This window comes from Stegostoma tigrinum, chromosome 10 (genome assembly GCF_030684315.1).
Source record: "Stegostoma tigrinum isolate sSteTig4 chromosome 10, sSteTig4.hap1, whole genome shotgun sequence".
Lineage (NCBI taxonomy): Eukaryota > Metazoa > Chordata > Chondrichthyes > Orectolobiformes > Stegostomatidae > Stegostoma > Stegostoma tigrinum.
The window spans coordinates 50,633,648-50,651,383 of record NC_081363.1 but is presented as its reverse complement, the minus strand read 5'-3'; the positions used below and the strand labels follow the sequence as shown (position 1 = coordinate 50,651,383).

Below are 17,736 nucleotides of genomic sequence, written 5' to 3'. Positions count from 1 at the left end.
CCTGGCATGGCCTCAGTGTGGTCCCCTTTTCTTAAGGTGATGCCAGAGTGATCTCCCAGCCTCATGATCCTCAAGGTGAAGCCTAGTGTGCTCCAGAGCCGGGGAAGTTTGGTACTGGTTAGGAGACCACTGTTCTGGACTTGTATTCTGCAATACTGGACATTTTATTTCTTTATTTTCTAAGGTCTTGTAACTAAAGAAGCTGTAACTTGATACCTTTGTAGCTAAGATGGTGCTGTAAGTCGCGAAGTATAAACTTTTCACAGTACTCATTTTTGAGTATATGTAACAATAAAGCTAATTCAATCCAATGATCATGAACCTGTTGTCTACCCGCAGGAAAGGCAAAACTCACTTCCACCCAATGAAATTACCCTTTCGGTTGCCTGTCTGCCAACTTTACCAGACTGCTGTGGCCATGTGAAATGCTGTAAACCAGAGCTGTTCAAAGATGTTTCCTATAGTCATCTCTTGTAAAACAGAGCACTGGTTTCTTCCCTTATGCAAAAGTGGATGACAAATTGGAGATGCTGTAAAAACTACCTGCTATAGCCTGAAAGAAACTTGATGCAGAACCATTCATGGCCATGGCCAGCTTCAGTTACTGGCAATGCTTTTGTCACACTGCTCTGAGGCTGCAGCTGTGGCTGTAGTAAGTGCTAGATTTCATTAAGGATATCCTTTAAAGAAGCGCAAATGACTATATAATTTGTGACTGGAATGACTTACCTAGGCAAGTCCAAAAATCAGATGCTTGAGGTCGATAAAACTCTCCCAATTAAGTCCTCTCAGCTTAGATGGTAAATTCAGAATCTTGCTCTCAAGTGGCATAAGCTTATTTTCATCTCATTAATACTCCCAACTCTCTGTATTATCATACTTCCAATCTTTCTTTCCATAATTGACAGACTTTTTGGTGCAAAAACTCAGCCAGTAAAACAGAATGGGAACCAGACAATTTCTTTTACCACCTCATGAGTGGGTTGTGAAATGGCTGTGCCAGCCATTGCATCTCTTTAACTTGAACTGCTTCATCTGCAGAAGGTGACTCCATGGTTAATGAGGACACTCTTCCTTAATCCAAGCAACTTGACATTGGCAAAACCTCATAGCATCATTAGAGCTTCAAACATGTACTTTGTAGGTGAGAGACAATAAGAAATCGTATTTTTTGTTGAGGGGTTTTTTGCACTGAGGGACAGACAGACATTTTATGCGTCTATCGAGGAATTTCAATGTTGACATGAAGCCTACCAGCTTCTGCATCTTAGCTACTTTTTAGCATAGAATATTTAGTGCATAGTTAGAGGCAAGCATCATTGGTGAATCAGCCCGCTTTTCATGTAGAAACAACTTGTGACAGTGGGGAGCACTGAAGAGTAATTGCATTGGTCGGAGAGAAGGTGGAAATGTCACAGTATGCATGCAGTTTACATGAGCAAGCAGACCTGCACATGTTTGAAGAAAGCAGAAATGTGTGAAAGTCAAAGGAGACAAGTGTTTTGCAGCATGGCAGTGGAGTCAGTCAGAAAGAAATACTGCAACATCAGTCCAGTTGTTCCAGTTCCAGTACAGGGCATTGGCAAATGTCAGTCAAGTAATCGGTCCTGTATAAGTTTGAAGATTCATGCTCTTGCAGTCTGTACTATGGGCCACAGTTAGTCTTCAATGTCAAATGCAAGCAGTCCAGAAATTGAATGGAGGTAAGTCAAACTGCTGGAGTGAGATCACGCTGGTGGATGGGTCACAGTCAGTCAGGGGAAAGCACATAACTCAACTTTGGCGATGAACTCCACTGTACTCGATCACGGAGGGACTGGTCACATCATAGGGTGCAATTGCAAAATATTGGGTGGAACCACATAGTAAAAAAGAGGGGACTGGGAGAACTTGAAATGGTAGGAACGAGCAGGTCAGAGTTTCTCTGCCTCTACATGGAGTTCTGTGTGGAGCCAGCAAAGACACAGGAAAGACATCACGGTCTCTGAGGAATAAAGGGAGACATTAACAATAACATAAATGGGTTTAAATGAGCCGAGAATGGAGTGGGAGTCTGAAGGGATCATGGGGCAGCAGAACAAAAGGAAACCTGAAGGATAAGAGGAAATTCTTGGATCATAGTACTTAACATCTTTCACACTGATGAACGTAACACTCAGGTGAATAAACAAAAGAAAAAAAAAATCACTTGCCTATAAAAGAAGGAATCTTCCGCTTATTCCACAAGTACTAAGGAATTACTTATTTATTTTCTGCCTATAGCTCATTAGCTTTGGTCAAATAACATTTACGTGAAAATACACCAAGCTTTTTACACTATTTGCTTAGAGCTACCAGGGCTAGTTTGGCGGCTTTTCTTTTCTAGAGTCCATCTTGGATTGCTCCTCACTGACACAAAGAACCAGCAATGCATTTACACAGAGATACTCAGTTAGCGACAGACTATTATAAAAACAATCTGAATGAACACAACGTTTGCTGTCACAGATATACCATGATAGAAAATAACCTACAAATAAGTATTGCTGGTGAAGAGTTAATTATGCACAATTCACTGATGCCAAATTCAAAACGTTTGCCTGAATTTAAGACAGTAATTACTTTTTACCAATAAAAGTTGAACGTCTGGAAATGTTGGTGACAATTCAAATCAGTAAAGACCAAGACTGATTGAAAGAGCATGTTACAACACATTTACAATATAGGAACTAGAATATGCAATCTACTGTCAAAAGGAAACTCCAATTGAAATACAACTTTGAACTGTCAAGATAAAAAAAACACACACAATTGCTAGTGTTGATTAGTATTTATGTGATGTCATTAAAAGTTAAGAATCTGGTAATGTTCATTTCTTTGTGTGCTTACTTACCACTACAAACTGACATATAGGCAATCAAATTTCACCAACAAATTATTATTCACATTTGATTAGAATTATGGAACTAGACAACTATCTAACTGTGGTTTTCTCATGATAGGTGATTTTGATTTATACATCCAACGCAAATCATACATACATATGGCACATTTTACTGCAAGCGAATGTATATATGGGGTTTTTTTCTTCTTTTAAGCTGTTAAGATTTTTGAACATCTTTGGATACATCAATCAAATATATCTTTTAACTCTGTAGTCAAGTATTTCACTAATTATATATTATTAAGTAATACCATGATAAACCTTTTGAGGAGTAAAGCAAGAATTTTTTTTTCATTAATTCTGGGACAACAAAAGTTTGACTGCACTTATATTTGTGATCTTATAAGTTGTTTGAGCAGCACAAGGGATGTGCTGTGGGTTTACAGTGCCCGGACGCAAAGGTTTATATACACCAAGAGGTAATGCAATATGGTACACAGCCAAACATCTGTTTCAACAGTGCCTCAAAAAAAAACTGAAATCAACTAAGACTACAAAAATAGCCACAGAATTCAGGCATAATAGAGTTACTCCTTTCTAACTGTGACTCAAAGTTTTCTCTTAAATTTTAAAAATGGGTGAACTTTTTTTTGTTCTCATTAGCTTAGTGAATTTCTATCAAATAAATAATTAGCTTTACCACAAAAAAATTAATCTTTTGAGGATTATGTTGAAATCCCTCAGAAACACATGACGATGCTAAGAGAATAGCAGACTTTCTTCGTATTCATAAACAATACCATACTTTGAGGGTATTAAAGGAAGATGAATATTAAGTAATTGATCGTCTGCATTTAGAAGAAAACAATTTTAACTAAGTGTCAACTCTCAAATTGTGTTATTGCATACATTACAAAATCTAAATAACATCTTGAATTATTTATATTACCACGAATTTTATCTGCTCACTGAATTGCTAAGTGATTGCTTAATTCTCTGAAGCCATAATTCATAATCACAACAAAGAAAGAGAAACTGTAGCTTTCAAATATATTTTCATTTCACGTGTTCCATGATATTTCTGTTTTGTGGTTACCAAGTACTGAGAGAAAATGAACTAGCATTCCTATGGAACTCATGCGACACGAGACGTCATGAGATACTGGAGCGATCCCCAATGTTCCGTTGTACATTATTGAAAATTTCATTAGTCTATTGTACCTCTGATTTATTATGGCTAATCTTTCTCATCCTACAGCTCATGTTTCACATTGAGCGTGTCTTGATTCGGTATTCTGAGATACACTCCTGCATTTCTCATGGGTTGCTCAGTGAACTCAAATCGAGGAAAAATAAATGTACTTTCCTTTAAGATAACAAAGAATCAAACAGACCTTATGATTCCTTGTTCTATTAGCTAAGATTTTGCGGATTAGGAATAGGGATGCTAAAACTTCTGTCACATGCACGATGGACAAAGTATCATCTTTCTGCACAGTATAATTTAATGAAATGGGTTTCCTGGTTATTTTAGAGGAAACTAAACATGTTCAATCCTGATCATTATGACTTCTGCCAGGAAAATATATGTAAGGATGACTGGTGAGTGAAAGATATTAATTGACTTTAATGGGCTGAAAGATGCTCAGAATTTATGTTCACTCATGAAGAATGACTGCTTAGGTGAGGTACTGTCAGCTGACTCTGCATCTTTGTACAAGTCAGAACATACAAAAGGTGAGGAAAAGAAACAGTGGAAAAGATACACAACCATTGACATGCATTTCTATTAGGTTGTAGAAGAATCAACATACAGTGATCTCAGTCTGTGTAACTTGCCTATGATGAAAGCTTGATAATGTTTTTTTAAAATAATTATGTAAAGCTCCTGTGCTGCAATGAAATGTTTGCACATATTGTAAACATTAATCTGCATTCTTGAACTGTTATGGATCACTGAGATGTTGGAAATCTGAAATAAGCTGAAATCACTGGAAATACTCAGCAGGTTAGGAATCTATGGAGACAGAAGCAGAGTTAACATTTCAAGTTGACTTTTCATCAAAAATGGAAAACATTGGAGAGGTCACAGGTTATCGGCAAATACAGAAGCAAAGTAAGTAGGAAAAGGGAAGGAAAATGTCTCATCGGGTGAAAGGCAGAAGAGATTATATGACAAAATGAATCATGATACAAGAAGAAAGCTAGCAATGGAACAAGAAGCAATAAGATGAGGAGATGTAAATGGAAATAGCAGAATCAGTAGGAACAATAGCAAAGGTTAAGGAGTGAAATTGTTGAATTCAATGTTGTGTTCAGTCATGAAGTGAAAGATGAGATGTTGTTTCTTAAATTTCTACGAATTACTATACTGAAACAGTGTAGGAGACTGAGGGCAGAGTGGTCAGACTGGGCGTGGGTCAGAGAATGAAAACAGCAGGCAACTGGAAACTCTGGGTCACAAATGTGGACAAACTGGAGGTGCTCCACAATGCAGTGACTTAATCTGTGTTTGTTCCCCCAAACTAGAAGTCATTATATTTTCATCAATGAACATGCTGTATTAGATTGAAAGATGCACAGATAAACTGCTGTTTCCCAGAACAGGAAAGGGAGAAATATTAGGGCAGATAATGCTTTTTCTGCACTTACATGGAGAGATACCATAGGAAGGGAAGATAATTGCAAAGGGAAATACTCAGCAATTTAGGAATCTATGGAGTCAAAAGCAGAGTTAACATTTCAGGTTGAATGTGGAAACTGGGATGTTTGGAATGTGAAAATGGCGAGAAAAGAGGAGGGTATTTTCATAGTGGCATCATGATGGATAAGGCAGAGGATGCTTTGTTGAATATGAAAGTGGATGAGAGTGAAAAATGAAGAAAGTAAGAGCGCTATCTAGGATGGAACTGAATGGGTCAGAACAGGATCGAGACACAGAAACACAGTCAAGGTCAGAGATAGTAGGAACTGAGATAACAAGGTGTAGAGCTGGATGAACACAGCAGGCCAAGCAGCATCAGAGGAGGAGGAAAGCTGACGTTTCAAGCCTAGACCCTTCTTCAGAAAAGGGTCTGGGCACAAAACGTAGCTTTCCTGCTCTTCTGATGCTGCTTTGCCTGCTATGTTCATCCAGCTCTACACCTTGTTATCAGAGTCAAGGTCATGTCAGCCACTGTGTACATAGAACATAGAACAATACAGCGCAGAACAGGCCCTTCGGCCCTCGACCTGTGAACTAATCTAAGCCCCTCCTCCTACACTATCCCATCATTATCCATATGCTTATCCAAGGACTGTTTAAATGCCCCTAATGTGGCTGAGTTAACTACAATGGCAGGCAGGCATTCCACGCCCTTACCACTCTCTGAGTAAAGAACCTGCCTCTGACATTTGTCTTAAATCTGTCACCCCTCAATTTGTAGCCATGTCCCCTTGTACAAGCTGAAGTCACCATCCTTGGAAAAAGACTCTCACTGTCCACCCTATCTAATCCTCTGATCATCTTGTATGTCTCTATTAAATCCCCTCTTAGCCTCCTTCTCTCCAATGAATACAGTGGGTAAGGGATTGGGTGGCAGTCGAATCCTTGGTTAAGGAAAAATCATGGCATTTCATAAGCAAGTGTGAAAGAAGTAATTGTCAGAACAAATATATGGGAGATATAGAAAATCTGAGTGGAGCGAAAAGAAGTATGGTCAAAGTAGTTACGGAATTTCGCGGTCTTAAAATGGACACTGGTCTTTCATCTATCTCCAGCAACTGGGGACAAAGAAGTCAAGAAATAGAAGGGATGAACCAGAGACACACCATATAAAGCACAACGGAATGTTGGAAATTAGAAGCAAAGGGAATGAAATTTTTTGGATTTGGGCAAAAGAGATAAATGGTACATTTACAAAAACCAAGGTACCAGAAAGAAAAGAGATGACGGTTAAGATCTGACGAGGGCAAAGAATAGGCAGGCATAACTTGGAGTCGTATGTGTTAAACAAGCAAAGTCAATTTAGCCTCATGAGGAGGAAATTGCGCCTGAGAAATTTATTAGAATTCATTGAGGAGGTAACAAGCAGGATAGATAAAAGGGAAATCAATAGACATAATACATTTAAATTTCCAAAGCACATTCAGTGAGGTATTACATGTAAGGCTACTTAATAAAAGTTCATGTTTTGAGGGTAGGTTTGGCTAACTAATAGTTGAGAGTTGCAATAAGTGGGGCATTCTCAGAATAGTGACCTGTAACTAGCAAGCTTCCACAGGAATCAGTGCTACAACTATAATTATTTACAATATATATGAATAACCTAGATGGTCTTGAAAATGGAAACCAAGTTTGAAAATGACACAAAATAGGTACAAAGGCAATTGGTGAGCATGGGACAAAGAACTTAGTCAGGTATCTAGTCAGGTAAAGTGAGTGGACAAAAACTTGGCGCTGAGAAGTAATATGCCTGCAGTCATAAAGCACTCGAATGTAATGAAGGACGAACTCCATGCATGTTACAAACGACACTTTGCAGAGGTTTCCATTCTAGTTTAGTTACAGAAATTACTCATGCCAAGATGGTAATCTTTTGATGAACTCTACAGTAATTTTTCCACTGCCATTCTAACCTGCAGATATGATAACAGCAAATGATTCTCGTCAGGTAATACACTTTGGCTGTAGTTACACCCAAATGATTAACTGATCCATCAAGTAGTAAATAACCTGGACCATGCTCCCTGGCTAATTTCAATTTGGTTAAGAATAAAAGCATAAACAAGCATTGAAATACCCAGCTTCAGTGTAGAGAACGGATAATGCATAACATTTCATTTATAGACCCATCTTCAAAATTGGAATAAATATAAATAAGTATGAACAACATTTTAAAAAAGAATATGATAAAGGAACAGGGGAGGGAAAAACACACAAGTACAAGGCCTGTAAAGCATATTTAAATAGAAAACAAATTGTTTCATGGTTCAGAAAGGTACAGTTTAAGACAATAGGCAAACTTAGAGAATTCAATAACAAATTTCTCAGTAAATCTTATTCACATGCCTACATAACTGTAACCTGTTTTTAATTTCACCACTTTAGTGATGTACATGCATATGTATATTTGTCTATTACTTTCTTTGGTTGCTTTTTCTTCAACGGTCTTTGCATTGTGTTGAACAGTTCAGCCGAAATTTTACTGTGATAAGTCAAGAAGCCTGACTGGAGAGGAAGAGAATTTTTTTGTTGAACACCAAAATATAGCCACTAAGATACAGCCAAGTATTTCATAGTGTACATAACCCAGTCCCAGCCCAGAGCAGTTCTGTAGACCATCCCTGAGTCAGGTTTCAAAAAGCCTCAGGTGGCGAATTCCAGCTGGGATAATGGGAACTGCAGATGCTGGAGATTCCAAGATAATAAAATGTGGGGCTGGATGAACACAGCAGGCCAAGCAGCATCTCAGGAGCACAAAAGCTGACGTTTCGGGCCTAGACCCTTCATCAGTGATGAAGGGTCTAGGCCCGAAACGTCAGCTTTTGTGCTCCTGAGATGCTGCTTGGCCTGCTGTGTTCATCCAGCCCCACATTTTATTATCTTGGAATTCCAGCTGGGCAGGCCATTCCCTAAAACCAAGGAAACTCATGCTCAACTAGTTCCATACGGAGAATAATTAGTAATTCCCCATGGGTCTAAAAGGGCTTTTCTCACTTGCCTTGCCTGTTATTTCCACAGAAGTTGATTAACCGTCTGAGTGTTACCAGCATTTTGTATTTTTGTTTCAATTTCTAACATCTGCATATTTTTATTTTGCTTTTTATTCAAATTGTCTTTTCTCAGCAAAGGTAGCTCACCACTATCTCCTCCAGGGTAATTAGACATGGGCAATAAATGCTGGCCTACGCTATGACGCCCAAATCCCATGAACAAAATGATATTTTTAAAAAGAAATACCAACAGTCTTAGCTTTTATTTTGCTTGTCTAAGTGTCTTTCCTCCTCAAATTTCAATGGAGACCTGTGTCGCCGATTTGATTCAAAACAGTTCTTATATCTCACATTCAGAAAGCCTCTGATGCATTGAAATTGCCACAGTAAAATAACTTTAAACATCTGCACACTGTTCATTTAAACTATTTCTATTTAAAAATATATAAGAGTCAAAGAGAGAAAAATATACAAAAATAAGAATGACTTACTACAGGCCAAACTACATTTCAGCAGTTAAGAACTACCAGAAACCACAGACCTTTCAAAAGCAATACATTTTTCCATTAGTAGAAAAAAAGGCACAGAATGCCACATATTCACACATCATTAAAAATTGTAAGCAAGCTATATAAAATAAAGGAGCAGAGTACTTTATTAAGTTTATTCCCCTCCAGACACAACTACATTTAGACATGTTTTCAAAAAAATCTTGGCATATTTGCCTGAAGCATTCTGCTTCTGTATCCCCTTTAACAACATCTGTGGATTGAGGAAATACTTTCAATGAAGCCAGAACTCAGTAAAATAATAGCAAACATTAAAAGCAAAAATTAGATAAAAAGCCATAGTGATTAAATGTATAATCTTGAGGAATTTTGAAGCCCCAAGGGCGAACATGAAGTAGTTTGTTGCTGAATTTCACACTGACAGATGGTGTGTTGGTCCACAGTCACAATCCCAAAACAGGGTCTGTTAACTTGAAGGATTAACATGAAGTAAATATATGGATGTGAGTTTGCTCGCTGAGCTGGAAGGTTAGTTTTCAGACGTTACGTCACCATTCTAGGTAACAGCATCAGTGAGCCTCCGACGAAGCACTGGTGTTATGTCCCGCTTTCTATTTATCTAGTTAGGGTTCCTCGGGTTGGTGATGTCATTTCCTGCATTGGTGATGTCATTTCCTGTTCTTTTTCTCAGGGGATGGTAGATTGGCTCCAAATCAATGTGTTTGTTGATGGAGTTCCGGTTGGAATGCCATGCTTCTAGGAATTCTCGTGTGTCTCTCTGTTTGGCTTGTCCTAGGATGGATGTGTTGTCCCAATCAAAGTGGTGTCCTTCCTCATCTGTATGTAAGGATACGAGTGATAGTGGGTCATGTGGTTTTGTGGCTAGCTGATGTTCATGTATCCTGGTGGCTAGGTTTCTGCCAGTTTGTCCAATGTAGTCACCAGGATACATGAACATCAGCTAGCCACAAAACCACATGACCCACTATCACTCGTATCCTTACATACAGATGAGGAAGGACACCACTTTGATTGGGACAACACATCCATCCTAGGACAAGCCAAACAGAGACACGCACGAGAATTCCTAGAAGCATGGCATTCCAACCGGAATTCCATCAACAAACACATTGACTTGGAGCCAATCTACCATCCCCTGAGAAAAAGAACAGGAAATGATATCACCAACCCAAGGAAACCTAACCAGATAAATAGAAAGCGGGACATAACACCAGCGCTTCGTCGGAGGCTCACTGATGATGTTACCCAGAATGGTGACGAAACTTCTGAAAACTAACCTTCCAGCTCAGCGAGCAAACTCACATCCAGAACCTCAACCTGAGCTACAAATCTTCTCAAAACTCGCAAGTAAATATATGTTAGTAGATTAATTGTGATTGTGTATCCCACAGACGGCTGATGCAGTCAAGACAGATCCAATCAGGTGTCAGAGACACTGTGGGTCACCAAGCCTCATTAAAACTCCATATTCTTTTCAAGATTTTCCAATTCTTTCTTGATAGATCAAGCCCTGAAAGACACTCAACAGTTACTTTCACTGACTGCCTCAATGACTGTTCACACTCTGGTAGTTCAATCACACCCCCTTCGACTGTGTTCTACTAAATTCCTGAGACTGCACTCCAGCATCTACTTAAGGGCTCAACTGCAGTTGTTTTAGAGAAAGTTAATTTCACTAAACTGCCACTATCCTTTGAATTTCTTCAAGCTCCAATATTTCTCAGCTACACAAAGCAAACACTATTGTGGTCTTCCTTCAACCCACACTCAGCTGCACTGAATCATCAATAGCTTTTAGGTATTTGCCTGAATTGCTCAGACTCAGCTAACCCGTGGTACCTGAAGCCACCACTTTTCTTTAGGACTCATAACTTGACCCTGCAATTAACTTCTCCCAGCAATCAAACAAATAATTTGAAAACCAGAGAACAAGTTCCTTCTCAAGTTCCACCCATTTCTATAAAAGTGTAACATGCTCTGGGCTGCCCTGTTTCCGACCAATAAGGTTTAGCATTTTCCATTTACAATTTCTTTTTCAGTCTGATAAAGCATTATTTAGCTCTAACTTCCAAAACAATTACTTCTGTTCTGATTCTATTAAACACGAATGGTTAACTCTTAAAGGCCAAAAGCCGAAACTTTTACGTGCACTTGGCTTCAAAATGTTTCAATTGTATTTCCAAATTTCCATGGTTAAACTTGAATTCCTAAACTAAAAATTGTTTACGAAAACACATGAACAAGGAACTGGATATTCACAATGTTATTCCTGAATTAGCATCTACCACCTTATATGTGGTGCATAACTGATCATAAACAATTATCTGAGAATATTTTTTTTCCTGTTGCCTTTGATTCTTCAGCTACTTCAGAAAGCTGAGTTTGACAGAAGAACAGAAAGATGTCAGCTTTACGGTGTCACCCAAGAGATACTGTTTCAATTTTTGGTACATATTGGTATATGGGAATTTGTTGGATGTCAATTTTGGCTTTGACATCATTTCCCAGTAAAAGGGGATAAAAAACACATAGCTTTCTTCAAAACTGCTAAAACCCAATCAAGTTAGATTTGTGCTGTATAAGCTTACCTTAAAACAGTTCTACTTCATGATTCAGAACAATTAATCAGAAGCACTTTCTCGGTGCATTGTAGGGTATAACATAAATGTATTTGTGGCAAATTGGACAATAACTGCAGAGAAGGGGAAGTCTGGTCTTCCACAAGCACTCATTGAGAAATCTGGAGGAAGAATTACCTTCATTGCAGGAGCACTTCCTTACATATTTCTTTCACCCAAGGGCATTTGGTGACATTTAAACCTGATCTATGGCATTGAGCTTGAACATCTAGAAGTGGAAGCTGTTCGGCACATTAAAATGACTGAACTGTGTTAATTTTTTGACCCCACTACAATTATCTGTCATAAAGATAGCAAAGAAGGTGCCCATGACATATGATAGATGGATATGAAAGCATACAAGCATATTGTTGCTGAACCTTCATATTTCTCACTCTTGGCAACACCAAAGGGGCAAGGTGTTTGTTCACGAGGACAGTGATAACATCTTCATCTATTTTAATTGTCTGGTGTTCACCTTAGTACTTGTGGAGAGTTCCTGATCCAACCTGCACTTTTTGTTTCTTTTAAGTGAAGGATAACTACACAATCAAGTTCATAACTTATCCAAAACCAGAGATAAGTAGATTTGAGGAATTCTAGAACATGTGCCCCCTTGCCACTGTTTGACAATATAACCTGGCTCATTAGTGAGGTTAAAAGGAGTAGATCTATGACTGGCAGATTTGTCCCCCTTGATTTGAGATAACTCTTCAAGGCTATTTTAAGAGTAAGATAGACCAATTTGTGCTTTTAAGATTGTAATGTTTTAACTGGTTAAGTTTCAACAATTTTCCAGATGGTAATGAAGAAGATAAGGTTCTTAATACCATAACCCCAACTGATGCTTCCCAATCGCACTGAAGTTTCTCAAGCCATTGATAAGTGATGTTGAGGAGAAGTGCATCTACAGTCTATTTTGGGCAAGCAAAAATTTGGCAGGTTGGATATCATTAATTTAAGCATGGTAACGGGGTTTCATGGATTTGGCCAGCTGACCAAAGAAATACTGCCTCCCAAAATGTTACTAAAAACTTAAAGCTACGCTGTTATCACATGCATCCAACATGACCTGTGTGTGACCACCCTCTCCTGTTTCGTCAAAGTATGCTTGTCAAGTGACAACTTCAAACCGTTATTATCAGTGACTGCTCTTGTTCTTCAGTGAAATGCCATCCAAATTTGGATTCTAATGAAATATTTATAAAAGGCAAGAGAAAGAAAAGCCTACTGGATTCACACATTATACAAGCTGACCTGTGTTATTGCTTCAAACAGTAACATTTAAACATAATGAAAACAAAGATACCTGTATCACAGTTTGTACAGGATGGGGCAAAGCCTGCTGCTGCTCAGGGCTTGATGATCTCTGGCTCAGTACAGGACTGGTACTGGGAAGGCTATCAATATCTACATTTGGCAGTACCTGAAAATGAACAAATTTATTTTCACCATGAATTATAAGAATGAATTATAATTTTTTTTCTTAACAAAGTTGATTCGTAGTTTGTACCTATGACATTTATTAGAGTGCATTTGTTTACCAGTTAATTAAGTCCCGAATTACGACTTAAGCATAAGATACTTCTAAACCTCTTAAACAGCTACTGCAGATTTTAAAAAATAAAACTGTTTTTCTTTTATTTGTGTTTAGGATGTGGACAACATTGACAAAGCAGTATTTATGGCTCATCCCCAGTTGCTGAAGGGTATTGAGAGCCAACCACATAATAAGGCACTGAAATCATGTGTGGACCAGACGAGAAAACCTCCCTTTTGCAGTTTTCATGGTTAATGGTGGAAGCCTACAATTTTATATAAAATTACGCAGCATATCCACAACAAATGGCTATTCAGTCTGACCAGGCCATTCCAGTCATGTTCTATATGAACGTCTCCCATCCTGCCATATCTGGTTTTAACAGCATATAACTCTATTCCTTTCTGCCTTAACTGTTCATATGGCTTCTGCTTAAATGTCTCCAATTAGTCTCAACTATTCCCTGCTGTAGTATGTTCTACATTCTTACAACTCAGTACTTAGAATCATAGAATCCTCCAATGCCGAAAGAGGCCATTCAGCCCACTGAGTCTGCACCAGCCCTCTGAAGAGCATCTGAAAATGATCCAGCTCCCTCCCTATCCCTGTAACCCCACAGTTACCATGGCCAATCCACCTAGTCTGCATATCATGGACACTACAGGGCAATCCTACATCACCAATCTACCTAACTTGCACATCTTTGGACTGTGGGAGGAAATCCACACAGTCACAGGGAGAAAGCGCAAACTCCACACAGACAGTCACCCGGGGCTGGAATCAAACCCAAGTGCCCGGTGTTGTAAGGTAGCAGTGCTAACCACTGAGCCACTGTGATATCCAATGTAGGTATAGGAGTCTGTGTGAATTCCTTATCCCTATCTGATATCATTCTGACACTGAAAATCATATACCATTGTGCATATTTGTAGGGAAAATGCCTTTTAGGCTTGATAGCTGCATCTTGTTAATAGAGAATACCAGTCATGATTTTGCTGTAAACTGGCAAAATGGTTGGCCTTACTCGTTGCTCAAAGTTTTCAGACACCTTCTCCTTCCAGGGTAATCTAAGGTAAAACTTGGGGGCCAAACACAGTGGCAATTGAATAGTTAATGAGTCTGCAGGATATACAGCAGCTGATGGTTTGACCAAGGCAGCCATTATCATGAAGAATAGTTTAAATATACCCTAGTTTAACATATTGCTTACATGATAAGCAGATGGTTAGAGTTCTATTCACAAAGGTAATCTTGTAACATGCCAAATACAGAAATCCCAAGGCATATACTGACCAGTGAAGGGAGGCTTGTAGTAGGTCTTAGTAGGGTACCTACAACAGGAAATTTTACGCATTATATTATCACTAGACTTCATTGTTTTATACAGTATCCAGTGAGTGACTGAGCATTGAAGCATTGAGCTTGGCAGGGAACTTGAGTAGAGGCATATCCTAGTTCTGGGTGGCTTGAAAGTCCATGGGGATTGAATTGGGGAGCTAAGTTGTCAAGTGCTTACAAGGAAGGAAGAGAAAATGCTGCAAGAACATCCTCAAAGGGTGCCTGAAAAAAATGCAATATCCACACCAACTTGTGGTAATCTCTTTCCCAAGACCACCCAAGCTGGAGAAGAGGCATTCATGGAAGTGAGAACAGTCTCAAGTATTTCCACCAGGTCCAAATGTACAAACAATGGAAGGAATGTAGGAAAGTATGGACATCCTACCTGCCCACCTACTCAAACACCACCTGCCCCAGCCAATCCAGCATTAGACTTCGGTCACCTAATCACCCAAAACTCTGAAATGGAGAAAAGGGTAGGTTGGCATCTTCTGAACCTCTCAAGAAATTCCTTCATGCAGATTATGGTTCTTGCTGTAAAGCATGATTCTATGAAAAGCTAGTCCAACTCTTTGAAAATCACTGATGACTAGAATATGTCTATCTGTGTAATTGGGCTAGTCAAGTCAGGAGTTCAGAATGTGAATTCATGATTCAAACTAACCTTTGAAAGGAATTCCTGAAAATCAAAAAAAAAAACCAGGGATGCATTGGGAATCCCAGAATTGGGTTCCAAACGCCATTTTCGACTCTCCAAGGGGTGCCCTGACTCCGTGAAATTCAAAGTGAAAGTGTTTAAATGGATGAGAAAAGCAAGAAGGATCAGAGGGTACAGAAAAACAAGTTGAAAGTACTGCTAAGTTTAATAACGCCATAAAAATGTAAAAGAATAAGCACTGAGAGTAATCTCCAGAAGGACTAAATTGTAGAGTAGAAATGTTATGTTAAAGATGTACAGATAAAAAAGGGGTATTTCAAATAGTTCTCGACCTTTTTCTGGTCATATCCCTTTTTGATCTGCTGCTCTGTGCACCTGTTCTCTCATACACCTCACTAGGTCTCCCTCGATCCCCTAGATTACCACTCAGATTTATTTCAGCAAAGAGTCTTGAAAGCTATACAGATGGATCTCCCAACCAGTGCCAGTCACTAGTTACCTTCTTTGGTGCCATACCTGTACAGTTAACTTGACTGGGTCCCTCTTTTCAGATTTCATGTGTACAACAGCAATGTTGGATTTTTTCCCTTGAAGCTCTTGTTTTGGAGGAGATGAGGGAGCTGAGATGGGTATGACGGAGGGTGCACTGCTGATAATCAAATCTGCTGCTTGTGGAACACGGTCATCAATCCGTGGTTCACCTAGAAATGAAAAGGAAAGGTTATTGATGAAGATGACAAGGAAGTACCCATACTGATTCATATTGATGTCATGTTTTAATTCTAAACTGGTTATTAAGCTCACAGGTAACAGAACTTGGTAATGTATTCCATGTTTGCATCTAGTTAGAACAGCAAAAATAAAGGTGTCGTGATTTTGGTTGGAGCTCTGCTGTAACTAATACGAGAAATCTCTTGGAGGAGGACTCATCTTGCTTTGCTTCAGTATACACCAGAACATATTAGAGCTGAATATGCAAACCTACTGCTGAGTTTCCTTTACACTAACAAAAAAGTAACTAAATGCTCCCAGATCCAGAACAGCAATCTCAATATTTTACTCAGTGATAATGCAGGGTTTTCTACATCAAAAAAATCTGATTTTAAAATTGGAAAACTTTGAAGATAAACTAATAGCTAATGTCACATACTCTTGGAATCTGGTAGGTGCTTTCACGTCTGTTCTTCTGAGTGCCAACTGTGAATATAAAATATAAAGTGCCTTGCACAGAAAGAATGATCCATGTTTGTGTTAAGATCGTCAATTTTGGCTATGATGCACTGAGTACACTAGTTGATTCAACAGTCATTGGGAAAATGCTACAGTCTATCATAAAAGGGGTAAGAGTAGAGCACTTAGAAATACATAATAAAATCAAGCAGTCAGCATGGCTTCCTAAAGTTCAAATTGTGCCCAACAAATTAATTAGAATTCATCGAGCATTAACAAGTAGGAGAGATAAAGGGGAGCCAGAAGATAAAACATATTTAAATCTTCAAAAGCCATTCAATAAGGTACCACACATTAAGCTAGTTAATAAGCTGAGGCCATACTATCCATAGGGGTAGTATAGTAGCACGGATAGAGGATTGGCTAACCAATAGTAGACAGAGAGTTGAGACAAAAGGAAAATTTTCAGGATAGTAAACTGTATCAAGGTCAGTGCTGGAGTCACAATTATTTATAACATATTAAAGATTTAGATATAGGAGGTCAATGCATTGTTGTGATATTTGTTGATGGTACAAAAATAGTTGGGAATGCCATTAGTGAGGATGACACAATGACTCTGCTGAGGGGGAAACACACGTTGAGTAAGAGGGCAAAAGCTGAGTAGATGGAATATAACGTAGCATAATGTGAGGTTATGTACTTTGGCATTAAGAATAGAAGCTCCGAATATTATTTAAATGGAGAAAAATGCAGCTCAGGCCTTAATGCACGAATCACAAAAAAGAAGCATTCATATTCAGCGGATGACAGGGAAAGTAAATAAACAGCTGGCCTTTATTTCAAAGGAAATGTAGTATAAAATAAAGAGGTCTTGCTATAACTATATAAGACACTAAGCCGATCCTGTTCAAGTACTGTGAGTTGTCTTCATACCCATATCTAAGGAAAATTATACAGCACTGACAACAGTCCAGAGTGGGTTCATTAGGCTGATCCCTGTTTGGAGGAGAGTTTGCTGGTTTGTGCTTCTACTCATTGGAGTTTACAAAACTGAGTGGTGATCTATTGAAACATAAAGGTTTGTGAAAGGATTTGACAGGATAGATGTGGAGAGGTTATTTTCCATTGTGGGAGAGTCCAGGACCAGAGGGCAATCTATTTCAGACAGAGGTGAGAGCAGTCAGTTGTGGAATTCTTTACCGCAGAAAGCGGTCAAGGCTGAGTCTTAAGGTATATTCAAAACTGAGAGAAATTTTAAATTATTAGACAAATCAAGGGTGATGGGGATAAAGCAGGAAAGTGGAGTTGAGGATTATCAGATC

At 38.7% G+C, this 17,736-nt stretch overlaps 1 protein-coding gene across 2 annotated transcripts in view; it reads right to left on the bottom strand.

Moving 5' to 3' along the window:
- kiaa0586 (KIAA0586 ortholog) overlaps nucleotides 1–17,736 on the bottom strand; it is a 490,003-nt gene that overhangs the window by 140,267 nt on the left and 332,000 nt on the right. For both annotated transcript variants that reach the window (XM_048537548.2, XM_048537549.2), the window contains exons 18-19: nucleotides 15,758–15,942; nucleotides 13,015–13,131 (exon numbers count right to left, since the gene is read on the bottom strand). In XM_048537548.2, the coding sequence (XP_048393505.1) occupies nucleotides 13,015–13,131; nucleotides 15,758–15,942 (302 nt within the window). The remainder of the gene's footprint in view (nucleotides 1–13,014; nucleotides 13,132–15,757; nucleotides 15,943–17,736) is intronic.